The 27,479-nt window shown below is 33.7% G+C and overlaps 1 protein-coding gene across 5 annotated transcripts in view; it reads right to left on the bottom strand.

Annotated features, from left to right (window-relative positions):
* Positions 1 to 27,479, bottom strand: part of dom (domino helicase) — a 122,915-nt gene that overhangs the window by 71,727 nt on the left and 23,709 nt on the right. For all 5 annotated transcript variants that reach the window (XM_071590519.1, XM_071590518.1, XM_071590521.1 and 2 more), the window contains 13 exons: positions 26,560 to 26,744; positions 24,415 to 24,513; positions 23,998 to 24,175; positions 22,355 to 22,492; positions 19,992 to 20,166; positions 19,725 to 19,911; positions 19,511 to 19,647; positions 19,217 to 19,403; positions 18,420 to 18,711; positions 16,306 to 16,386; positions 6,947 to 7,279; positions 3,396 to 3,550; positions 1,552 to 1,797 (listed from right to left, as the gene is read on the bottom strand). In XM_071590519.1, coding sequence (XP_071446620.1) covers positions 1,552 to 1,797; positions 3,396 to 3,550; positions 6,947 to 7,279; positions 16,306 to 16,386; positions 18,420 to 18,711; positions 19,217 to 19,403; positions 19,511 to 19,647; positions 19,725 to 19,911; positions 19,992 to 20,166; positions 22,355 to 22,492; positions 23,998 to 24,175; positions 24,415 to 24,513; positions 26,560 to 26,744 — 2,393 coding nt within the window. The remainder of the gene's footprint in view (positions 1 to 1,551; positions 1,798 to 3,395; positions 3,551 to 6,946; positions 7,280 to 16,305; positions 16,387 to 18,419; positions 18,712 to 19,216; positions 19,404 to 19,510; positions 19,648 to 19,724; positions 19,912 to 19,991; positions 20,167 to 22,354; positions 22,493 to 23,997; positions 24,176 to 24,414; positions 24,514 to 26,559; positions 26,745 to 27,479) is intronic.

Genomic DNA, 27,479 nt, shown 5'->3' with positions numbered 1-27,479 from the left:
AAGAAAATGAATAAAAACCAGACATATTTAGATGCAAATACGAGGGTCATCCGGAAAGTAGTACCCGTTCGTGCCGTATGAAGTGCTGACGATGCGAGTAGCCGCTGGACGAGGTCAGATAGCTTCAGTGGCTTGTCTGCCTTCTCTGAGCCAAGTTGCGTGACGCTAGCATTGCCTGTGTTGTTTCTGTGATTGTTTACAATGTTTAAAAAAATTGAGAACGCCGCCAGTTGTGAAGTGAGGGCAGTGATTAAATTCCTCAATGCAAGAAACGTTCGCCCATGTGATATTCATCGCCAATTAAAGGAGGTGTATGGAGACAATGTAATGGACGAGTCGTCTGTTCGGCGGTGGTGTCGCAACTTCAACATGGGGAGGGGGAACACACACGACGATGAGCGTTCGGGGAGACCGTCTGTCATTACAGACCAACTGGTGAGCTCAGTTGACGAATTCGTGAGGAACGATCGGCGCGTCACAATTGATGACATCTGTGAGCATTTTCCCAATGTTTCTCGAACAATTGTTCATGAAATTGTTAAACACCATCTGCATTATGCAAAAATTTGTGCAAGATGGGTCCCTCGCGTATCTCAATGAGCTGGCGGCGAAGGACTATGCAGCAGGAATACAGAAACTTGTCACACGTTATGACAAATGCCTTAATTTGCTTGGAGATTATGTTGAGAAGTAGTTTAAAGTATCCTCTTTCAAATAAAATTTTTTATGTTTGTCAATATTTACTTTTGTCTCTTTATTTCACGAACGGGTACTACTTTCCGGATGACCCTCGTACTTCAAGTTTTAAAATAGTCAATTCTGGCCAATAATAAATATTCAGCATATTAAAAACCTATTCATCAAAAAAAGAGGGGACGATATTATGAAGTTTTGTATGAAAATAATTATTATCATTTTTCTATGCCAGTACTACTGAAAATTTAAGTGCCTATGAAATACAACAAGAGAGCCCAATGGAATCACCCAAGATCTCACATTTTAGTAATACCTTCCAAATTACTACATAGATGCAGATAAAAGCCTTACAATCACTGATTTATAATTATTACATAGTCTACCAGGTTTATCCTGCTTTGTGAGGATTTTGTATGGTGACAACTATGAAAGTCTATCCTCGCAAGGCAGGATCCTATCCTGCTATAGGTTATGACACAGCCCAGAAGGCCAAGTCCCATAGTTTCCAGAACTCACACAAATTATGTCATCACTCTTTTGTGAGATAACCGAGGGGTTTTCTAAGGCATTCCTCCATAGGATTTTCACCAGAAAGTACAAGCCCTTCAACAATCCCAAGGCAAGGAGAGGAAATCACTGAATTAATAATAAAAAATTTAATGATTGTGGCCAGCAACCAACAGAATATTAGAGGTTTAAGGCCAGATCAAACTGGATCATATTATAAAAACATTTTTACTTTATAAAACATATGAAATTACTATCTTTTCTCATTCAAATAAATACAAATATCATAATTTGTAAACAAATTAAAAAACATTTTCATTAAAGAAATTAGTATTTAGTTGAGCCTACCAGGTAGAATAGGGATTGGCTTCGAACAGCCAGCTCGTGTCTCTTTCTTCTCTCCACAAGTTTTGTTTCAGTCTGAGAAAAGAAATCCATAATGCCTGGAGACAGAATAGTTGGGGAGGCTGCATGGGTGAGAGCAGCTGCCAATGTTGAAACCGCAGAAAGCTTATTAGGGTTAACTGCTGGGGAATGAGATGGGGTGTGGTTGGAACTGCTGGTAGGATTCACAGCCACATGATCTGATGACTCCTGAAATCAGAGATAAAAATTAAGCCAATATTTTATAAATAAAACTCAACATGAATAACTACATTTTTTTCAACATGATATGCTTTGCTAACTGAATTTAGTGAATGAAACACTGAAGACATCTAGTGACATTTATTTAATTCTTCTGAATTTTAGCATTTTTAAATTATCACACATCTTGGATTAATGGATTTGAACAAATATATGACTATTGTTTCTTTCAATTACTTCCAAATTAAATGAATCATCTCAATGGAGTACAGAATAAAAATATCTGGAAATGAAAGCAAGTAAAGAAAGGACATAATTAGCATGGAAAGAGAGAAAAAATGTAAAAAGAAAGTAAAAAGGTAAATAAACTTGACACCTCCATTGGAGAAATATTTCCAAGGCACAATTTCACTGTCATCAGAATTTGAAATCAGTAGATCTCTCCCACAAACACATGCACTCTCTCCTTGTCAACTCTGTCTGAAAAACCATTGTCATTGCATAGTAATAACAGATAATTTACCAAATCTTTACCTGTTTTTCTTTTAAGTATTTTTGTCGCCATTTTAGGATTAAGATGAGTAATTTTCTGCATAAAAAGTGATATATAATTAGGCCTTAACTTCATCCACCCTATTCCAAGGAAGAAACTAACCAATTCCCCTTGAGCAAAACAGAGGACATTATCTTCACAATACACCTCAACATAAACCTCAAACGAATGTTGGAAAATAAGTTATCTCCTCTGTCATAGTACGGCTGCCTGTGTCTACCCATATATTTGATCACATGTCTGTACGCCATCTCTCATATGGAAAGCAAGAAAGAGCAGATTTTACAAAGAATTTTTCTTTAAGGAAACACCATTTTGTTTCTTTTTTTTATTTATCATCATACTGAACAGTATTAGCTTTCTTTGTAGCAATGCAAACCGATAAAACACTTAGGAATAATAAAATGATCACGTAGCAAATGACTTATTGTACTTGTACTTCGTGACATATTAATATATCCACATCAACATTAGAGCAAATCCATGCCTTGTAAAATAATTCGTAAAAAATTAACTAAAAAAGTAAATTTATACAAGTAGAGAATGTACTCAATCAAGACTTGTCCAAATAAAGGCAAAAATAAACTATCATACGTATGGCATGGCTTATGTTTGTGACCATGACTTAGCATGAACCTCTCTGATCAAAAAGCAATTTTACACAGTAAGCTGTCGGAAAAGAATCAGACAGCATGCTTAAATACAAATCACCTACAATGTTGGAAAATATTATTCAGCTGAAAGCCTCGCATTATAAAAACCAGCTTATGAGTAATTTTATCAGATTTGAAATTTTTTAACAATATTTACTTTGTGGTCAAATCATGATGAAATGATTAAGATTATTACATGCTTTCAAAGCCAGGAAAATATTAAGCATACATTCATAGTTAATATGAGAATTACATTACTGGTTTAAAGATAGGAATACAATTTTCCAAGGAGGCTAGCGCAACTTCCAAGTAAAATGCAGAGAGACAATATAATTAAACAATATTTAATAAATAATGATACACAAAAAACTTATACAAATAAAAATGCAATGATTTAATACCTGCTGTGAACTGTTGTTGATCAGAGGTGGTACTCGCATTACAGGCCGAACATTTGAAATTGTTTTCCCAAGATTCACAGAGGTAGGGTTAAGGGCCTGTGATCCAGTGGTAGGTTTTGAAAGGACTGTCAGCCTCTGCCCACTAGCTGTCACAACTGTGAAATGGATAAAATTAAAACTTAACTTAAAAGTAACTACATAGGCATCATGAAAATAACATTTCCAAATTTGATTCAATTTCTTTTGCTATAAAAATTTATAAATTGACAATGAATTTTTTTTATAATATGCCTTACATTCATTTTTGTCCCACAATTGAAAAAAATCGATGATTGTCTTCCATTTCACATAAAAAAGCCATTTATACATTGTACAAGAAACCCTGGTCAACAGCAACTACTGACCACTTATATTTTTTGAACTGGTTGAATGACTTCAACACTTATCCACCACTATGCACATTAACTTCAATTGTCACACACATGCAAAAATATTGCTTTCTAACTTCACTTTGAAATACGTTAATCTTTTACATGAAGAATACAGCTGTACTCAAGATTTCCTCTGGTAAAAATTCACCAACTAAACAGGATTTATTTTAATTCACTATCAAAGCCTAGACATTTCTTTCTAGAATAACGGATGTTTTGATCCAAGCATTACTTTTCTTAGATTCTTTTTAATGTAACCTTAGCACTACATTCCATTAGATATAGACAATCAGGAAGCATGATATATAATATTGTCAAAAATTCAATAACATCTTTCACAATTATCTGATATTCTGCAACAAAATCTCAATAACAATTCTCAAATTCTCTTTTGACAAATACCATTTATATGAATGACTTTCCTTTCGAAGTCTAGATTTAGAAAGCTCTGGTAATGCTTGGTAGTAAATTGATACTCTCATCCTAGACAAGCAAAAGGCAAGATATACCGAGAGTGCAACAGCTTGAGTAAGGAGTGTGTCGGAAAAACCATTCTATAGGTCATCCAGTGAGGGAATGGATGAGCTATCCCTAGCAATAAACACCTGGAACCAACATGAAGCTTCACATAGGACAAAAATTGATTTCCTACTGTGCCCCCTAGTTTAAACTCCACTAAAAATAAAATTACTTGCTGATTTTAATATAATTTGCACTGTTATTAACCTTATTCTATTCCTGAATAATGATCGCATAGATAATTTATCAATACAGGTTTTTTTAGGGCTAATATTGCAGCTTCCGGAAACTGCTGCATCAATATCAGGGAAGTTTTTTCCATTTCATGTCGATTGCAAATGCTCCATTGGACATGGGAACTAGGTCAAAAACATCTTCAACGACAATGCATCCCAAAATACACCAATTTCAGATTGTAAAAAACAGTTAACTAAAATTTCTGTAAATTGCATTGCTACAGTGTAAATAATACAAGTATTTCTTTTGCCATCTTCTAATCATAGAGCAAATTTAGGCACATATAATATCTCCACTGATGATTTTAACACTACAAAATTTGCAAACTAGAGATGGCTTTATGCAAGGAAATGGAATTTATGGAAAATTTATGCACAAAAATTGTTAACATCCAAATCACTGCACATTCTGCAACACTTAGAAGACCTTAGCTGGTAATTTTCCCCCATTATAATACTACAGGTATCTGACATCAAGGTAACAGTCTGATATAGAGAGTTCTGGTACCTGCCTGTCTAATTATTAAAAAAATTACGAGGAGGAATGGCAAGAGTGTGATGGTATCCAGGAAAAAGAAAATGCATTACATTGGTAAATTAAGCAACTGTTGTGGCTATGTCACCCAAATCAATTATTTCAACTGACTGGTTGGTAAATGCCACTCTTTTCTCTACTTTCTGTTTTTCACAAGGTAAGTGATCAGACACTTCCTTAAACACCTCACAGAAAGCACTCACATTTATGATTCACATACAAACAACAATATGGTGACAGCTTAATTGAAAATCACCACCAATACACGGAAAGACAAACAATAAGTGAATTTTATGTATGGTATACTGGGTGAGCATCAAGTTTAAGTTTAAGAATCCAGGACACATTTTTTTAGACCTGACCTAAATTATTTTTTCTGTGTGTGCGCTTCTGTTTTCAACCAACTCCCTTAAAAGAATTAATACCATAAATAATGGATAGTAAGGGGTTCCCATTTCAGAAATTGTCCTCTAAAATCAAGATTACAGTTAAGCCAGTGCGTGCTAAAAAATTGAACCATTATACTTTGTGAACAAAAGCTACACAGAATAATTTTAAAATATTAAGGGTATAAACATGACAATGTTAGTGGGAGAATTATTCTATTTATCTGTTTTACAGACAATATTTGGGTGCAAAAATCTCAAAATTTACCCATAAGCCCAAGTGATAAGTTATCATTTACAGCATAACCATGAGAAATGAACATTTTTTACTGTACCTCAGAATTAAGACAATCGGTGACTTTTTTCAACAAAAACATCAAACATTGGCAAATATTCAGACCACTTAAGTTACACATAAGAAAAACTCATCTTTTCAATGATAAATCAGGGATTGAGCTATCTATTCATAAGTATGATCAATGGTCACACAATTCCATTCATTACCATTTTGGCCTTAAATGGCCTTTGCAGTAATTTAATTCATTTTTTATTTTCTATTCCTAGTGGAATCACATTTTCAATAATAATATTCATTTCCTCATCATGGCTGAATTCCATAACATTACATTTTAAATCACCTTTAAACTCGATGAATTAAATACTTCTCACATATCTGCATTACGACAAAGAGCACCATATGATTATCTCTTATCATAATGGTACAAAGAAGGCAGAAAATATTTACGATAAATGGAACACCTTTCAGAGAATATCTACCCTTTAACAATGGGTTCAATATTCTAAATTAGTGTAAATCATATATTCAAATCTGAAAAATGTTTGTCGGATATTAGGTGAAAATGAACAAAAATGTTTAGGAATGCCAAAGCTACATGGCTTCTTAGTTTTCCCCATTTCCACTTATGATAATTAAGTATAACCATAAATCTTAGAGGTGGGTCCAAGCAAAAAAACTGCGTGGAGACAATAATTTCAAAATTAATTTTTTGCCATAAATTCTTCCGAGAACTTACACTGAATAATTATTGTTAATAGCCTTACTAGTTTGTATTATTATAATAGTGGGTAGACAAAATGAAAACAAATAGAGAGTCTCAAGTTCAAACCTCAGGAAATACCCATTGACAAATTAAATGGAATGCAATTTCCTGGACAATAAAACTGAGTTGGAAACTAAAAATGCCACAGAAAAAGCAACTTGTCTCTATGCCCCAAATGTGTGTGAATTTCATATGCCTTGGGGCTTAGTCCGAGATGAGTTCTAGCCTACCAAAACTAGAATTTAGGTTTATTATTATGGTAACTTATCAATAACTAACAACACTAACACAGATATCCAGCAATAGGAAATGTAGCTTTCACAAAAGATATCAAAAAGTTTGCAAAAAATTGCCATAAAAGATGTCCTCTTTATCCTACTAACCAGTGGTTGTTCCTACACGAGCTAGTGATGCTGATACAGTCTGCGAATCTTTTCCCACAAGACCAGGTGATGATACAACAGTAGCAGTACCCTGCATCAAAGGCTGAACCATTTGGGGTGAGGATGTCAGAAGGATGTGCCGCCCAGTAGGTGTTTGTACTAACTGTGCAAAACCAGCAGGCATGGTGATTCTCTGCTGAACACCAGTTAAGGCTTGTGATCCACCTTCTAACTTCATTTTAACTAGTTGAGAGGTTTGGACACCTGGTGGTGTCTGCAATTGATGAGTAGAAGCTTGCTGGTTGGAACTCACTGCTGTATTTACAGGTATTGCTAGAAAGAAATCAAGACAGTTTAACAGCAGTCATCAGTAAGGGTAGCAATTACCTGAAACATAGCATGGAAAAATAATGGCCGAAAAATAATTGATAATTCCATGTAAAAGTCATTGTTATGCTTTACTTGCCAGAAACATTAAAATAGAGACTTCCCCTAATGGTTTTGATTACAGTTTAACACCCAGTTAATTTAATTTCAGGATGATGCCTATAATTAGTCAAGAAAGTTAGTCAAGCAAGCTGGTCTAATTCCCCCTCAGGTAGTTTAGCAAGGTATAATAAAACTTGATCAATCAACACATACATTAAATTGCAGTACTTCAATTTCACCAATAAACCTTTTTGCACAGAAGACCGATGATATTAGTGATAATACTTGTCAATTAGCTAGATGAATTAATGAGTTGATTAACTATCATCTTTTTACATAAGCCGAATTTAATTAAGACTCTATACTATTGTTGAAATTACTATGAAGTGCACAATGGGGAGATTCAAAGGCACCAAATATTTTTGTAGCTCATCACATGAAACCTGGCTAAGTTTTCTCATTAGCTAACTTAGCATACAACATTTTTCAGTTATTAATACTACCTTAATTACTTTTGTAACAGGACAGATTTTTATGAAATAATTATGATTGGTATCATTCCATGCCTTCAATTAAATATTTACATTATTTAATATTACTCTACCGAACCTATGATACATCTTAGAAAACATTACTGTCTCAAACATGTCTTTTAGGAACAAAAAAACATCATCATTGAAAGTTTTAAACTTTTGTCACAATTGGTATAAGGTTAAAAACCATTGCTATTCCACCAATTTAATTACTTTGCATGAACATGGTTCCAAAAATTCCTGCACTCGAGTGTTTTTCTACCCTTGTATTGAAAAAATTTCACCAAGGAAGGCTCAAGACCGTTACAATGATTGATATCTGTTGACATGTACAGCTCAGCGATCATTTTGTTTATTGTAACTCAGAATTCTGCACACGCACATAATATTCATTCAATGATATAATTACTTTCAATTTATTCTTCTGTATAATTGCAATAAAGTAGATGTTACTACAACAGTCACATAATGATTGAATTAAAAGTATCCACTTCCAAAACTTAATCTAACTCATGTGTTGTACATTATTGGATGATTAACAACCTCAGAGCACACTAATATCTTATAATATTCCTCACCTAAACTTACTTATTGGTTCATCTAGTTTGCGGTTGGGAAGTTTTGTGATGCTGATGTAAAAACTTAGTGTTCCAGTAGAATTGAGCTTACTAGGAAACTAATTAATGCCAAAGTCTTACATTATGCATGTTAAGCTCATCTTAGACAGTAAACATTAGTATGAAATGATAGTAATGCAGAGTATTTATGACAATAAATAGGTAGGTACTTGATTTTGTACTGCTTGACATGCATTAAGATTTTGTTGAGAAGCATTTTGTGAGTCAAACCACGAGTAGGTCAGTTGTGTAGGTTAATACACACTGGTCATCATATTTGACTTTTCTCTAGCAACACTTGCTTACTATTAATGATACAACAGATTTGCTGAATAGAGAAAAAACTTTCGAACACCATTTTTAGAAAGATTTTTGCAATGAAATAATAATGATGTAGGATACATGCAATCCAATGCACTGGATTACTTTCTTATAGTGGTGTACTTGCATAATTAAGTAAAAGCAGCTGTATTGCACATTGGCAATGAAGATACGGTGATAAGTATGGTTCCATCTACACAAATATTAGTCTTTGAAATCTTCAGGCACATACACACCACTCTTTCAGTGATATCTGTCATTAATGAAGTGCTTAGTTATAATAGAATTATATTTTGATTGCAATGACAATGGTAGTAGTCAAGTCAAAATATTCTGAGTACATCCTTAATTGCAGGAAGTGAACACCACTGTTAAGGAAAAGTAATGCATCCGAGTCAAGTGGACTCAAAAATGTCGATAAGATCATATTATGATATTCAGAATGGTAGAAATAAGTTCAACTGTGGAGACACACTGATGACACATTCAAGATTATTGTTGATAAAAACCAGAATTGGAAAAACACTAGCATAACAATTAATTTTAATGAGAAGAAAGATGGTTTACAAAAAATAATTTCATTAAATTGAAGTACTCGACAGAAATGAATGAAGATATTAAATTAGCCCTCAATAGGCATTTTCAAAATTTTATTCATGAAATTGTTGAGTTAAACTCATAGAGATATTATGACAAGCTGCATAGTTATGTTTTCAGTGAAAATGCTGATAGAAAATGTAGGTCATGTAAACAGCAAAATTTTCCCCTCAAGATTAAGCACATTTCCCAATAAATATTGCTGACACTGAACAAGATTCCATTTTTTTAATTGCCTTACACAAACTTTCTGAATGTAATTCAATCACAAGGACAAGTCACTTTGGAAATGAATCTACTATTTTGGGAATTCACACACAGCTATAAATTAGGTATATTCCAAAAGGGTTATAAAATAGTTTACTGCCTATTCCTATTATTTTGTAGTTTTAACTACTTTAACAAGGATTATGGCAATTTATTTGGAAAGGATTGATCTTATTCACTTTACCATTTCTTATCTTTAATAGCCCTCACATTTTTAGGAATTTGCCAAGAGTGAACAAACTTCAGAGCTATAATTCTTAAGGCAATTGAATTGTTCACTACCAACAGATTTCAGCTAAAAATGTCACATGCTACAGTTAAGTATTCAACATTTAGTAAATGGCCATAACATAGTCCCATAAATTAAACTGCTAGTTAGCTTATTTCATAACTAGCTAACACATATTTAACAATGGGTAACAATACCAGCCCCCAATTAGAAAAGCAATCATTTACAATGCAGACCTGGTCATTCCTCAGGTCTCATGCTCTCACCAAAACGAAGTCCAAGACAAATAATGGTTAGTCACTGAACTCATTCTTATCCAGTGCACATATTTAGCCAGTAAATGGTTTAAAAAAAAACTAATGCTCATTGCAATTTTAAAGGGTGCAGTATATGTAGCAAATATGCTCAGGTCACGCTTTCATATCAGTTAATGTTCTGCTCTAAGGGAAAATTTTATGTTCTTGCACATAAATGTATACAACATTCGGCAGAAGTAATTTTTTATTAGTCACTTCATTGATAAAATTATTTTCACAGTTATGCCAATACTGTATACACATATGATTCACAATATCAACAGAAACAGAATAAAATATCTTCCGATTAGTAGAAAATCTGTGATTTAAATACCCATGGAAGAGATCAAGCTACTACCTTATAACACAAGCATTAACTTTGCACTTTAAACCATATGGTATAATAACAGAGTGGGGTGGTACCTAACATACGATGTCTCAGCTGGGAATGAAGGATGGCGTAATGTTACTGAACTTCAGGGAGAGGTTATGAACTTTGGATCCCCAATTGCTACCATACCAAGATTCTTAGTACTGGGACCATAAATGAAATTTTGTAAGTGAAAAACATCTCCTTAAAATTTTAGGAGCAAATGATTTTAAAAATTGAATAAAGTCATAGCATTCAAAGCACACTTGATAAATCAAATCCAATGGGTGATGGTATCAGATTGAAGCTTTGTGCTGGTATTTTTGGAATGAGTTCCATCCAGGCAGTAGAATTTTTTTTAGAAATAGTCCTGGACAGCTGTCTGGTTCAGTATTAAGTTTTTGTAAATATTATATGACATTATTTTCAATTTACTTCTGATTTCTTCAATAGTTTTTTGCATTTGGGTAGGTGTAATGTAGATATAAGAGAAACAGACTATGAACATCACAATAACTTTGAAGAGTACACCGAAATGACTCTACATTATGGTAAATAGAATAACAAAATGTGGCCATGATTCTTTGAGCTTTATTATGCACTACAAATTCCAATTTCAGTCAAGGTTCAAGTGCTAAAGACCCTGCAAATATGATAGCAACTGGAAATCCAAATGTGACCACCTCTGGTAGGCAAATTATTGTAAAATATGTTAAAATCATTGGTATGAAGTCATGAATAATTATCTGGAAGAATTTTCATCAAGCACAAGAACGTTTTTCAATTCTCACATTATTTTCTTGAATTAGTCATTATTAATGCAACTATTAACTAATTTAATTGTTCCACATTATCTGCACTTGCCATAAATTCAATTATCACCATAACATGCATATGGATTGAAGGTTCTCCTAGCCACACCTATGTATTAAAATTGTAATAGCATATCCACGAACAACATTCTCTGAGCAGTGAATAGAGAAGGGAAAGGCTTTAACACAATGTCTTGAGATATAATAATTCCCATACTTCTTTTATTACTCAATCCCCATAAAAGTTTCCAATTTAGATTAATATATACATGAAGACAAAAAAAATTTTCAAGTCTATGAAGAAGCACACAACTTTCGAACAGTTGGACTTTGAAAGGACACACATTGGGATGGTTGTAACATGTTTTAATACAGCAAAAACATGAGGTAAAATCAACATTCACAAATATATACTTACACAACAAAACATTAGCAGAAAGTATGATTACTGAATGAATTTCTGTCCAGCATTTCATCTATATATAATGATATTATCTCTGGTTTTACCAGACTTTTGGTCAACACTTGCCTGACATGTCAAAATATGGGCAACTATTTACTTCATAGCAGGAATGGAAAAAACCAGGCTGGCAAAGATTAGGAAGAATATGATAGTTTAAAAACATGGTATGATCAGAACTGTTTCCACCTCCAGATCACTTTCTAGGGGGTAAGTTTGGTAATTGGGTAGTAAATTAAAAGTTAAATTCTTCTCTATCACAGAAGGATAGCATGACAACGGCAGGAATGCCATAGAATTGAGGAAATAACAATTAGTGGTAAATCAAAAGCATCTATGTTGAAAGCTAAACAACTTAGAGACACAATTTTAATGTAAAGAATTCTGTGGTGTGTAGCTAAAAATGTTATGGGTTTACACTTTAAATTGAACACTACCCATGAAATCTTTGGCCTCCAAATCAGCTTCAAACAAAACAGGATTGAAGTAAGAACCTTGTCACTGTTGTTTTGCTTGATTAACACAAGAACTCGTTATCTCCTTCCAGCTGTAGTTAGGAGACTTAACATTATCAATGCTTTAAATCAATCCTTGTGCTATAAACACTTCCTTCAGAGAAGTTCTCAAAACCATGGAAATTTATTTTTGACCTGGCTCAATAAAACATCAATTTCAGTGCAACATAACTAAAACAAACCACCCTAAACTGAAAGCACTCCTGTGCTGAGCTCTGCTGTCCACCATTTCAATATGCTCAAATTTCATACACAAAGTGGTGAATAATAAGGCAACTTATTCAGGTACAATTCAATATTGTTGAAAAATAATGTTTTGAGGAATAGCTGAAGACGTTAATCAAACTGAACAGATGAAGAGCAAAACAGTAGACAAATTGCAATGCATTGTGATACAGGCAGTTAAGGGACATCCTCAAAGAATAGATGCATGTAGAGAATAGTTAATCATTGGGTTGATATTGGCGAGGATGAATTAAGTGCCTCAGTTATTACAAATAAATATGTATCAACATCAAGAGAGAAACAAGAATGGGAAGAATGATGTACAATGGAAAAACCATGGGACTTTTACGTTTCTACCCAATAGGGAGGATGTTCACAGGCACAGGATGAATTAAACTAATAGTGCTTTGTATTACAAGTAACCAAAACTAATATGATCATGTGAAAGATCCCCGAAGCAAAAATTACAAAAACACTAATTAAATAAGCGAGTTTAAATGCACATATCTTAATCTTGATTAAGCTTCATTGTATAGGTACAAATAATCAATAATATTTATGAAAATTGCGTCAGGTCACACTTAAGTAAACATATTTCCCTTTCATATTCTAGGTTTGCAAATGGTGTTTATAATGATACACATGATCAAGGAATGCTTTATTAACAATTTTTAGATTCTGCTAAGAGCAAAAATCTTACTCGCCTCTACATTTAGAATTCAGGGGTAGTTAAACATTCCATGTAATTTTTCGAGTATCAGTCATGACTAACAAGGATTCTCATCTTCTGGAGAATCAACTGAACTAAAAAAAATGTATGTGTTGTATAAATATATATTTTTTATTTATGTATTATTTTCTTATTTATACATTATTTTATATAACATGGGCTGGAACTCACCAAATCCACCGCCACCCATCCTGCAGTATAACCAGGGAGTGGCTCACTTAAATTTTTTGCCAGTAAATGGCATTTCCATGGCAAGTAGGCTAAATCAAATTCTTACTTAAATACCCCAAAGAAAAGGAATGAACTGCGGAATACACAGCACTGGCTTAGGTTCAAATTCTATGTCTTGAATCCCTCGCAGATAAGCCCATGCTGTCAGGGAACAAGACTATGTAAAAATGCACCCATTACTGCTTACATGAAGGCATATAACATGTCCTCAATTCCTATCATGTTCAGAAATTTGGGTGGAGCCTATAAAGGAATCATACGGTACCTGAAAACTTTCTATTATCGTCTAAGTTTCATATTATGTACAGGTTTGAAATTCTGGAGAGGCAAAAAATATGCTATTTGAGAAAACAAATTTTCTAATATTTTATTGGCACTGTCATTAAAAATACACATCATATACAAGTATTACCATATGAAATTTATATGAATAAATTAAGAACGTTGCTATAGTAGAACAAAATAACGAATGATTAATAAAATTTTCATTGGTACACAAATACTCGGCATCTGTAATCACACAACTTTGTTTATGGCATATAAGAACTTTTCATATGCACTCCCATGCAAACAATCATTAATAGATTGCTTTATTTTCATAGTGTGCACATTTTTTCCCTCCACTTGGCTCTTTTAAACCTTTTTCAAGCTCCAAATGTTGAAATTTTTCATGAGGCTAAAATTTTCAGTACTATTGAGAAACTATTATGATTTTTCAACATTTAGTTACATTCCTTCCTTCAGTTTCACTTCAATTAATAATGCCCTCTCCATCATCCTTTGTACATCTCTCTTCTCTGTCTAAATCAATATTAAAATCACTGCAATAATGGTCATAACCTTTTCAGCTGTCAATTAAGCACACTCTCATTCACCAACTTCTGGTTTCATTCCGGAGTTACGAATAGATTAATGAAGGTGGTCTGTCAATCATTTGGTTAGTTCTTAGATGAAAAATTAGTTTTACTAGGATTCTTTATGACTCCATAGTTAATTGAATTTATTATTAATATGACTTAATGATTAGCAAGTTGCAAAACATGGTCACAAAATAATCCACACAAAGAGGAACTCAAAAATTGTATCAACATCTGTGTTAAGAAAGCCTGAAGGTCCAACAATGTGCATTTCAGTGCCCAAAATGCAGTGTTGTTACAGTGGCTGAAAATAATTTCACGGTGATGGTGAAAATGGTATTTAATGGAAATCTTTGGGATGAGCAAAATGCACTTCTAACATAGAATTCCAGTGTTCGCTGAGTCCCACCAAATACTGAAATGGGTCACTAGTCTAAGAGTAATTCTCTTGTCTGAATCAGAAAGTTCACAATTTATCATCCTATTGTCTTCATGCAACAAAGGAGTAAATCAGGGAGTGAGGAGTCTAGCATACATTATGGGCATCAGCTTTGGAAATTGATTTGATAAGGCATTGACAATATATCGTAAACACATGTTGAAAATGCATGCATTAAATTAGTTTAATAAGTTTTGTAAACAACTGTCTTCTTGTAGAGAAAAAATATCCAATACTAGAAAAAATTAATCAAGGATAACCATTGATTCTAACAACATTGGTGAAGATATCACCACAAATACCTGCAATGGTGGCATAACCAGTTGTACCACAATGACACTCAATGCAAAAGAAATTGGAAGCATATACACAGGAGAATATATGGAAGATAAGTTAAAAAATTCCTAACCACCAGGGCCATTGGTGCTTATATTGGATCACTTAATAAAAATATGAACACTCAATAAATAGCAATATTAAAAATTCTAAAGACATTCTATTTATAAAAATGTGCCCTCCTGTACACTGCTCAGTAGTGTACTAAGATGAAATAACGGATTCCTGTACAAACTCACAATACATAAATTAACCAATGGTCATATTATTGCAGTGAAAATGAAATTCACTTTATCCAACTTTTAAAATTTAACAGCAAATAGACGACTTCACAGTTGGGTGACCATTTAACTCAAGGCAATTTATGCTTCAGTTCAGAGGCAGCATAAAAAGGTAGAGAGAAACAGAAGTAGCCTAAAACTAAATATGTCTTCTTTGAATAACCCCTTAGTGACTGCTTTTATAATTAATTACAATGGAAAGGGATGGATGTAAAAAAACATTATAACTGAGGTTTCAGGGAGTGGGATGCTGCATTGATAGAAACCAAAATAGACATGAAACCAATAGAAAATGTTACCTTTAATATCCCATGAAATGTTTGTTTTTTTGTGTACTTTTGAAATATGTTTGACAAATAATTTATTAAAATTTGAATCAACTGAAGCTTTTCGAAATGAATGGCTATAATCAGCCAGCAATATCAGATTTTCACTAGCATTTATCTAATTCATTTTGTATATCATTTTATCCATGTATTATTTCAATGAATTCATCGCATATTATCCTAGAAAATTGGATCTGATGGAATGACAAACGAGATATTCTGAACATTTACTGCACTGGTAATATATTTGACATTACCTCAATATTTCTCATTAGTTAAATGGGGTGTGTCTCATTATGCTTGTTTCTGTCATTTTCATAGTAATGATAATAATATGGAGAGAGCTATTTAATGAGCATTTAAGTGAAACGTGGGAGAAAGAGAAAGGAGAAAAGCCCAGATTTTCATTTGTAATATAGTGCACAATCATTAATTTGCTTTCATCTAGTACAAGTAGTATTTATGAATAAATTTCATCCTGGAATTACCTTTAACACCACCATTATGTTGCACAAGTTGAACGGAGTATCCATGGATTTGGGAACCTCCTTGGACTCTCAAGGTAACACCTAAAAATGAATACAATAAAAACAGGAAATCATGAGCTTCTTTAAATTGAAATAGAGAAGAAGACAGATAAGCGCATATGAGAATATCCAATAAAAATCTGATACAAATGCATACTAAGTGTGGGGCAATAATGACCACCAGCTGTAAAATTGTTAGCTACCAATCATTAGACCAAAACAATTTTAGTCTCGCTAGTTTCATTACCCACGACAGGGCTAGACCAATTAACAAGATTCAGGAAGTAGACCAGAGATCCATAATCACAGTCCTAGTCAGCAAGTGACATTTAGGTACCATGCTTGGGTAGTTGGAAAAGTTGATGCAAAGTCAAGATGGCACCAATACTTGGTGTGCAAGTTATTTTCAGTATCCCCTTTTGATGTAACACTTCAATTCTGAGTGAGATCAGTCATAAGTCTGTGTTTAGCACTCGCTTGAATAGAGCACATTGAATGATTTCCAAAATATACGTATGAAGGAGAATTTTGTGTTTATTTAAATATGCAATGAGAGATATTGCCTCAGGAGACTAAATAGAAGCTTGATATACATTAGAATGTAAATTAATAGTAAGTAAATTTGTATCCACTATTAGAATGGTTTACAAGTGGTTTGAAAATTTTGACGGGCCATATGGGCTCAAGGGATGCTGAATGCTATGATTATGTCACTGCTCCAGAACTTATTAATAAGATCCATGATATGGTGATGGATGACACAAAGTTGATGATGCACAAAATTCATAATCCTATAGGATTCTTGAGTAAAAATTGATTCTTGAGTTGACTCCTAAGGTAAATAAGCACATAATATTTTTAATCAACATTTGGTCAGAAGAATGATATCTGCAAAATGGGTGCCGTGATCGTTCACCGTTGATCCCAAATAAAATCACATGACATACTACAAGGCTGACTTGTAGGTGTTCCAGTGTAACCTAAAGGACATTAGGAATTTTTCCACAGTCGATTAAACATTGATATACCACAGCACACCAAAAACCAAGGAAAAACCCAAGCAATGGGTCGCTAATGGATACTCTGCGGTCTTTAGCTTGGTAGGTTATGCACCACTAAAAGCAAAGATCATTCTTCACTGGGAATGTTATTAAGTAATGACTGGTAGGAAGGAGATTTTATCTGGAGGAGATGGTTCCAGAAACAAATGACAATATTGTAGGGTTGGAACAAGAAAACTACTAGGAAGCAAAAAACTGGAGCAGGATTAAACAAATATGTAAGACTTGAATGAGGCTTTGTTTAAAAATGGACAATGGATTATCCCAAAAAATTAGGCAGTTTTGTATTTTACATTGACATCATTACTTAGGGTGAGTTTAGAATATCGCACATGAAAAGGAAGTCGAGTCTTAACAACTCATGAGGATGGCCAAGAAAAAAAGAGAAGACTAAAAGAGAGGAATATTTATAAAGGAGCCATTAAGATAAAAAATGGATAAAGAAGAACAAAGAGTGCTACTTTCTAGCAAAGCTTAAAAGTGAAAGACTAATCAAGTCTCTTTGATGTTCCTGTCGTCATCAAAGAATATCAAAGCCATATTATTACCCTAAGACTGAGCCTACTGAAGTTTTGTTCAGTAGTATAATCAATGAATAACACAGCAGGTTGAGAGAAATTAATGTGTTGAGAGATCAACACAAAATAAAACAAGAGCCTTGGATCAGTTATGTTCAATGGATATCAAAAGTTGCCAGTCAATTTTATTTAAGTCCAATAAGCCTTCAAATATAATAGGACTTAAAAAATTAAAATATTTGATAAAATTAAATGTTGGTAGTAACATATGAAAAATTCACAAAACACAGAAAATTATCATTAGTAGATATATATTATTATTATTACTGTAGATATATATTATTATAACTGACTTACAAAATACATGAAGCAAATATTTCACCAAAGTTTTTACTTGATAACAAATGAAGCTTTTCCTATTTACAAGATTCATCAAACATTTTTCAACCCAATTATTATTTAACTACCTAAAGAGAGTTAATTTATTTTCCTTTACCTTTAGCAACCTCAGCAACAGGTTTGACTTTTGGTGATGTCCCCACCTTTGCCTCAACTGGTACACCTGGCTCTTCTTTGACAATGCTCACATCTACTGGCCGAGGTGGAGGAGCACGAACATTTATCCTTATTTTTCCAGAGGGACACCGTGGAGGAGGATCAGGTAGGTTGTCTATTTCTTCTATTAGCCTCCGAGGAGGCTGAAATTTTTTCATGCGATGCGCAACAAAGGCAGTCAGGCAGAGTTCAAGCTGAACCAGGAGAAGGTTTATACTGAAGAGGTCAATATGCTGGAAAAAGATAATTATTTTATATTACAGCATTAAGTTTGAAGTAATTTGTCACAAAATAACCTTCAAACCGTCAAAAAATAATACCAATACCAACAGTAAAACTTTACATGCAGAGGAATCCTGAGTCATATTACATGCATCATGAATCTTGATGTAGTTAATGGAAAAAACAAAAATTTTCCAAGTATCAATCTAAATCACCCATCAAAATGAAATAATTAGGCTAAAGCATGGATTATAGCCAATGAAGTGGTTCATAAGAATAAACTTTCCAATCCTGTTAGTTCTTTGGGTAACTCGCCAGAAATATGAAAAATATCAAATTCCAAAATTTTTTATTTTAAAAGACATAACCAGAACCCAGAATGCCAGAATTTATTTAGATCATCCGCTATACTGAAATTTCACTATAAACTAAAATTCTGTTTTTTCAATTAAATATTGAGTGTTAACCTGACACACCCAGATGGATCAACAAACTATCTTTTTTTTTACCGCTTACCTTAAATGGGTCATAAGCTAAAGCTTGATATACTAATGACGGTATGTGGATAGTTAGGCCTTCCATCTGAAATGGCGAAAATGTTGGACGAGATTCAAAGAGATTTGGATGATTGCAAACCTTTCTAAGTTGCATTAGAACATTAATGACACTTAGTAGATTACCAGTAGCTAATGTTTCTCTGGTCCTGAAAATAAGCATATATTAATTTAATTATGTATATTGATGGCCCAGCACTTGGGAAATGAACAAACAATTCATTTCACTTTCATATCAATGACATGTTAAACTCACTTTGCTCTGGACATAAAATCATCATATAAATAACGTTGCCTTTTTGAAAGCCTGCACAAAATTATGTGTTCATATTTTTTAGGTAACTGTTTCTCCACTTCAGTTTTTAACCTCCTCAGAAGGAATGGACGAAGGACCTGGAATACACATTTTCAATTATGCTACTTTAATTCATTAACAATAGAAAAATACAGAAAACAGTTTTGAGGCATACCTTATGTAATCGCTTGATAATACTATCATTATATTCATTGTTTCCTTCAATCATACCAGTCACAGGATTTGAAAACCATTCCTTGAACTCTCTATGAGATTGAAACACATGAGGCATTAGGAAGTGCATCAAGGACCAAAGCTCCATTAAGTTGTTTTGCAGTGGAGTTCCAGTAAGAAGCAAACGCCTGAAAATTTAAGGTAAGATATGACAAAGGGACAAAAATTACAATAATTATTTCTGTTTAAACGCTCCCTACATCCTTACCTCTGTGTTTGAAAGTTCAAGAGTAACTGCCACCTCTGTGACTTAAAGTTCTTAATATTCTGAGCTTCATCTAAAATCAAATATTTCCACTTTTTCCTCCTAAAGCTTTGATGATCCTGAATTACAAGTTTATATGATGTGATGCAAACATGAAATGCATTTGGTTTGGTCCATCCTAAAATAACAAAGAGAACATTTCAACAGCTATTATTAAATCATCATTATTCTATACATTAACATGCACAAAGTCAGGACAAAAATTAAACAAAACTTAACCCAAACTGAAACTATGAACAAGGGTGGCCTCAAAAATTACTCAAGCCTCTTACATAAATGGAATCTGCTTGCATGATTTTTTCTACCTTTTTCGCACAACTGTGAGTAATTCACATGTAAAAAGGCAAGTCATTCCATTGAACAATTTGCTGCAGACAGTCGTTTGAATCAGTTGCGTAGCATAAATTGATAGAAATGTAAAAAATCAAGCAATGAGCATTAATTTCTTTGTAAAACGAGGTTAAATGCAGACATTCATTTGAGGATAGTAAATGGGTATGGGGACTCCTCCTATTTCCATCGGGAAGAAATGGCCTGCCAAGTTTAAACGGTGCTGTAAAAGCCTTCAAGATGATCCACCTGAGGGTCTTCCAAGGAATTCCAAGAAATGTAATCACACCAGAAAACATCAAAAAAGGGCACGATATGATTTTGGTAGATCATGGAAGGCCCATGAAATTTCCAATATTGTAGGGATATCACAATGATTACATGAGGAAATGCTTTGACAAAGTTTTGTACAAGATGAGTGCCACACACACACACACTTTGGATGAAAAATAAATTCAGATGACATTTTACTAACAACACTTGGCACGCTGTACGAAAAAGAAGTGATTTTCTGCATCGACATTTGACAATGGACCAAACATGGATTCACCATTACACACCAGTATTGAAACAACCAATGATGCAATGGATAAGAACCCAGTTCTTTAGCTCCAAACAAGGCAAAAACAGGAAAGACCATGACATTAGTGTTTTAGGATGCGAAAGGAATTCTGCTGGATGATTTTGACAAAGTTAAAACAACTGAAAGTGTACTATTCTAGCCTTCTAATGAAAATGGATGCAAAAATGCAAGAAAGCACGTACAGAAGGAAAAAAACTTCGTCCACCAGGACAATGCACCTTTCCACTAAAGTGTATTGGCGATGGGAAAATTCAGGGATTTGCACATTTAAGTCCTGGAACATCCACCTTAGTCCGTGGATTTGGGCCCCTTGGACTTCCACCTCTTTTGAAAACAAACAAGTATCCTCCCTGGCAAACATTTTCCGACAAATCTAAAAGCAAGTGCAGACGTAGACAAGTACTTGGCTGCACTTAAGAACACAACAAAAACGGGGTAATGGACCTGGAGCACCACTGTATGAAATGTATTAATATTAAAGGTGATTATGTTGCAAAATAAAACTTTTTGAAAACATGAATTGCCATTTTCATCATCAGGTCAAGAACTTTTCAGATAACCCTCATATGAAATAGGATTTACATCATCAGCCCAGAAAATTGGGCCTTACCATCCAAGTCAAGGCAGTCTCAAAGATTTCAAATAGAAACTCTTCTTGATTCATTTTATGCACTAACATGGTTCCCTCATTGATTTTTATCATCAATTTATATTCTTACTTATGAAAACTTGCATAAAAGAAAGAAAAGAATTGCAGAAAATTACCCTTTTGTAGAAACCAAAAGAATAGCTTTTACAAAAATGAAATTTTTAAGAGTACAACTTTGATGAAACAATTATTAGTACTTATTGCAGTTATATTAACCATTATGGAGAAGTGCCAACTACAAAGAAGCCAACTAAAATAAGCCGACAACCTTCATGGGAAGCCCATGTGTCAGCAGTTTTCAATTAACTCACAGAAGTTGAGGAATATTTCCAGTTTTTCACGATTTTACCTTCCCAAAAAAAATATTGGTTGTGTGTCACTATTTATATACCACAGTAATCAGACATGACAAGGAACAAGTTGAAAGTCACTGCTTAACATAAATGATTCTCAATGTCTACGTCAAAGATTCTCAAACATCATGAATCAATAGTCTTTGAGTGAATTATCACAAATTTTTATTTTGTTCAATAATGCATTTTTTTTAAATAATGCATTTGCAATTTTCTCCACTTTTTTCTGCTCTCAAAATACCCAACATATCACAACTTTAAGGCTACTTTAGATGGTCCTTGCATTGTACATTTCTCAATCACCTACATACACAATATTCTTGCCTTGATTTTGGAACTAAATTACTAAATCAAATGAGCCAATAATAAACGTGAGAAATTATTATTTTACCTGTCCTCTTAAGCCTTCTTTCTTTCTGTGTGCCATAATAGGTCAAAATTTTGAATGCAGGACACCACTTCTTAAATTCCATCTCCCAGTTGAGCATAACAGAGGTTGGAACAATTATAAGATGAGGACCCCAATTTACTGAAAGAAAAAGAGAAGTTTCAAAAAATCTAACAATAATGGAAAGAAAATGCCATTCAAAAATAGATATGGATAAAGAGATTCAAAAATTCAAAACCCTATATAATTGTTTATACCTTTTGATCAAGCAGATTTGCCCTTACAAAAAGTAACTATCCAGTAAGTTGCACTATGATAAATTGAAGTCACTTTTATACTAAATATGAAACAACAGGATTTAGAGACATAATTATTCTACAACGTCATCAAAAATAAGTTAAGACAACAAACACTATTAAATAAAAACGAAATTTCAAAAAAATATAGCATGTAACGTTAAAGTTTTTAACTAAAATTATCATATTTCATTCTCTGGCATCAGCATCTATTTTCCATTGACCAAATACATATTTCACAATAAGATATAGACTACAAGCAGGAGGAATTTTAGATGAGACCTAACACAAACGAGAATTATGAATTCATTAAAAAACAACACGGGAATATCGGCAGCTAGGTTTAGTGAAAAAAAAATAATTCTTACAACTGAGCAATCATCTACAAAGTTACTCTCACTCACAGACATAAGTGCCCAGAGAGCCTGTACTCAGTTCTAGTGCAGTAACAGTAGTTAGCTCTTTTACAGCATTCACACACACACAGCAGACACTCACTCATCCTGATTAACTGCACAAATACTCATAAGTACAAATGTGATATGCAATTTGATACCTTCTTACAGAATATATAACGACAAAGCTGCTGAGAAAAAATTGCTCATGAGTCACTGATATTAAATGCAAAAAATCCATATTCCTTTAACGTAGGAATAGTTTTTTCCCCAGGAAAATTAAATTATCCGAATTTCCGTTTTCCATAACTTTTGAAGGTTTTTACCAGCCAGTACTTTCCATAATTTTAGTATGGCTGACCACCCAACTTATCCCAGAAACCACCTTGATAATCTCACACTAAATGGTCCCTAGCTATCATGGAATATCAACATTCCAATGTAAATCCTGTGACTGTCCAGACAGCAACATCCCTATTTGTGTGAATTTGTAAGTTTTCTTGGTTTTAATGATAGCTTTTGACGGCAGAAACAGGCTAGTGAATTTCCATTGCGTTCCTTGTAGCTATACATATGATATTATTAAGGGACAAGTACTAAGCAAGACCCTGACAAAACATAAGACTAAGAGACAAGTACATAACCAAGAACAATGATTACATTGGATCAATTACCACTAATGTAACCAAGGATCAGCTTACACAAAATATATCTTAAGTTTTGAGTTGCACTACTGCCATTATCAGACAAATGCCTCATTTAATATCATAATTGATACCTTGAATGGATTTGAGCATCAATCAACATTTAAAAATCATCATATAATAGCAGTATTATTAACTACTAACAGGTAGTTAGCTTTTTAACTTAATTACAACAATGACACAATCTATATACTAATTTTCATCATCAATTACATGCATTGTACTCTAACTTAATTAAAACATTCTCTCACCTTTCTCACAGGCTAAATGGGCAAGCAAAGCAATTGTCTGAATAGTTTTTCCCAATCCCATTTCATCGGCTAAAATGCCATTCAGTTTGCGGTCATTCATCGTTACCAACCAATCCAGACCAATATGTTGATATTCTCTCAGAGTATGCTTAAGAAGAAATGGAATTTTTGTCACAACCTGAAACAAAATAACAAACAAAATAATACTTGCATACTACAGAAAAACATTTACCACTATTATACAAATTTCAAAAGTGATTTTAAAAAGCTGGCAAATGAAATCTTTTACACAAATCAACAAGTGAAAATTAAATATATTAACCAACTGTATAGGTTAGAGGCTTATAGCACTTAATGTTTACCAAGTTATTAATTATTGAGATAAGCAATAGAACAGTATGTACAAGCTTCACTCACACTTGTTGATGACAGGGTATTTCCTTTGGGTTGGAAAGTTTCTGCCATTGCTGCAACATCTGATATTTCCTTTCCAGCATCTTCATTGTTTGTAGGAGACTGGAACACACCACAAAACTGAATGAAAATCAATTTAAGCAAGAACACAGGGTCATGCGCATGCATGGTGGCCAAATGAATTCAAATGGTTTCCTCAGTTTCTCGTAACTACTAATTTCAGTTCCCTGGACTTCCGCTGACATGCTTATCCATTCAATACTTAAGATTCTTCATTAATAACACTAAAAATTCTCACTTTATGCGGTCAAGTGCAGAATAATGAACTATCATCAAGGCCAAATACATGCAGATTACGAAATGAAACTCCCATAAAAATTTGAAATTTATGTTTAAGAACAAGAAATATAAGGTCAAGTTGACCAAGTTTGCTTACGTAAGCATATGCCATATATCATATTACCAAATCTATCCTTTGCGTATGGACCCTCAATTTCAATTACCTGTAATTTACATTGATATAATTTATTCAGGCAGAAAACATAGGCAGAATCAATAGGGAAAGGAAGTCAGTCAAATATAAAATTTCATTTAAAAAAGGAGAACATTTGACGATGAGGAAGAAAGGACAATAATAGATTTTATAAATAGCATGAAGGTAGGTGGATGGTAAAGAAGAAGAATATAATATAAGGCAAACAATTGGAATTTCTCAATATGAATGAAAAATATTTGGGGCAATACAAAACCCATCTACCTAATTGATAGAAAACGTTAAAATAATGATTCATTTATTCCTGTGGCATCAAAAGATTTTTGATATGCCTTCATTTTTTCTCTGATTATTTATCTAAAAAATTATTATTAATTACATACTTATGAAGTCACAATTCTGACCAACAATTAGAGCATTCCTAAGATTCCTGGCAAGTTATTCATAATTATACATAGGCATTCATAGACCCTGATCATCTTAGACATGACTTCACTTTGTAAGTTTATTTACTAAATTAGAACACTTCATTTGTGAGCTGCACGAATTTATGAAACAATATTGGCAAAAAGATGAATACATAGCCATTTTATATTTAAAGATTTAATCCAATGATAGAATATGACTGAATTAAACATCTTTAAGGGATCATATTAGTACATTGCTCCTATCATCTACTTGAGTATTCAACAGAATTTCAATAAGAGGTAACTACTTCTAAAATTTTTCTAATACATGCCTCCAGCATTAAAACGTGTGGTAGCCCCTAGATTGCGCATCACTGTTCATCAGTTGGTCTCAGCAGCCATTAAAATACTAAAAGAGAATGCTGCCGAGTGAGACAGCACATAAAGGGCTCAGAAATTTACCTTTTCCCCGCATGGCTTTAAAATTATTCTCGATGAACTTTTACGATTTATGGTTTAAAGCCAGTAATGGTACTGAAGAAAGAATACACTTATCATCAATACCATCAGCCCATTGTATGACACCCAACCTCATTAGCAATAATCAATTCCCACAATATATCAACCAAATGGGCTCTTGGGAAAGAGTATTATGTTATGACACTACCTGGTGCTCCTATGGCTTGGTAGTGGCTGAGGTCAAGGCCATGCCTGTATCAATAAAATGAATGGGGAGAAGAGGGAAAATTGATGACCACTTGTAACCGAAAGGGCTGAGATTATGTTTTGTAGTAGCCAGAGCATTTGGGATTTTCAAGAAGCTTGAAGTGAGTTTTTCAATCTTGAAAATATCATCAATCAATAATTTTCATTGATGAATTAAGATTTCTCCTAAATTCTCCTCCATGTCAGACATCATTTTTGAGGAAATAAAACTGCACACAACCAGGCTTGCATTCCAAACCCCCCTCCCTCTTCAGCAGAAGCATTGGCATTAATATTTCATATGGTTCACAGATTAACTAGAACTAACAAGCCATTGCAATAAAAATGTAATTTTTAACATTTCACATTAAAACTATTTCTGCTGCTGTCAGACAAATGCCTCAATGTTTTATCACTTGAGCGCCAAAGAAAGAAAACCAATCATTGACAGCAATCAACACACTATTTCATCACACAGCAGATGTCATACAACTATGTCCAAGGAAAAAACTTTGCCCAATTACTTTGTAAAATTTTCATTACCTCTTTTTTCACAGAACTGTCAGCATCATCCAACAAAGACTTAAGGCCAATTTCTTGTTTTTCAAGCTCTTCCTGACTTTCTAAATCCCCGACATCATCCTCTTCATCCATGTCACTGCCCTCATCCTCTTCATCCTCCTCATCTTCAGCCTCTTCGCCCTCTTCATCTTCCATCTCCTCTTCACCTGGCAATGTCAAAGGTACTCATAACACATCCTTTTTCAACACAAATGTAAATCCAACAAATCTAAGTCCAAATCTCAGAACAGTAACTTTCTTCACTGCACACTAAATAAGTGTGCCTCAAAATCTACTATCAAAAGACATCATTGATTACACTGCTGGCAAAATTAGAGTAATTCAATTATTTACATCAAAAGCAGCTGAATCAGCTTCAACAATGAAATAGGGGGCCATTCTGATAGTTTATATGAAGCTACTTGTATTATACATAAGCACATACGAGGGTCATCCGGAAAGTAGTACCCGTTCGTGAAATAAAGACACAAAAGTAAATATTAACAAACATAAAAAATTTTATTTGAAAGAGGATACTTTAAACTACTTCTCAACATAATCTCCAAGCAAATTAAGGCATTTGTCATAACGTGTGACAAGTTTCTGTATTCCTGCTGCATAGTCCTTCGCCGCCAGCTCATTGAGATACAGGGTCACTCCTTCTTTAAGTTCTTCATCGCTGTCAAATCTTTTTCCTGCCAAAAAGTCTTTAAGCTTTGTAAAGAGATGAAAATCTGAAGGGGCCAAGTCCGGGCTATACGGTGGATGGTCGAAAGTTTCCCATTTGAATTGCTGCAAAAGTTTTTGTGTTATCCCAGCTGCATGAGGCCTGGCATTGTCATGAACGAGAATGACACCAGTAGACAATAGACCTCGCCGCCGATTTTGTATTGCCCGCCGTA

Source organism: Hetaerina americana, unplaced genomic scaffold (assembly GCF_022747635.1).
Source record: "Hetaerina americana unplaced genomic scaffold, ioHetAmer1.1.p SCAF_4, whole genome shotgun sequence".
NCBI classification, from domain to species: domain Eukaryota; kingdom Metazoa; phylum Arthropoda; class Insecta; order Odonata; family Calopterygidae; genus Hetaerina; species Hetaerina americana.
This window is presented reverse-complemented; position numbering and strand designations above follow the sequence as displayed.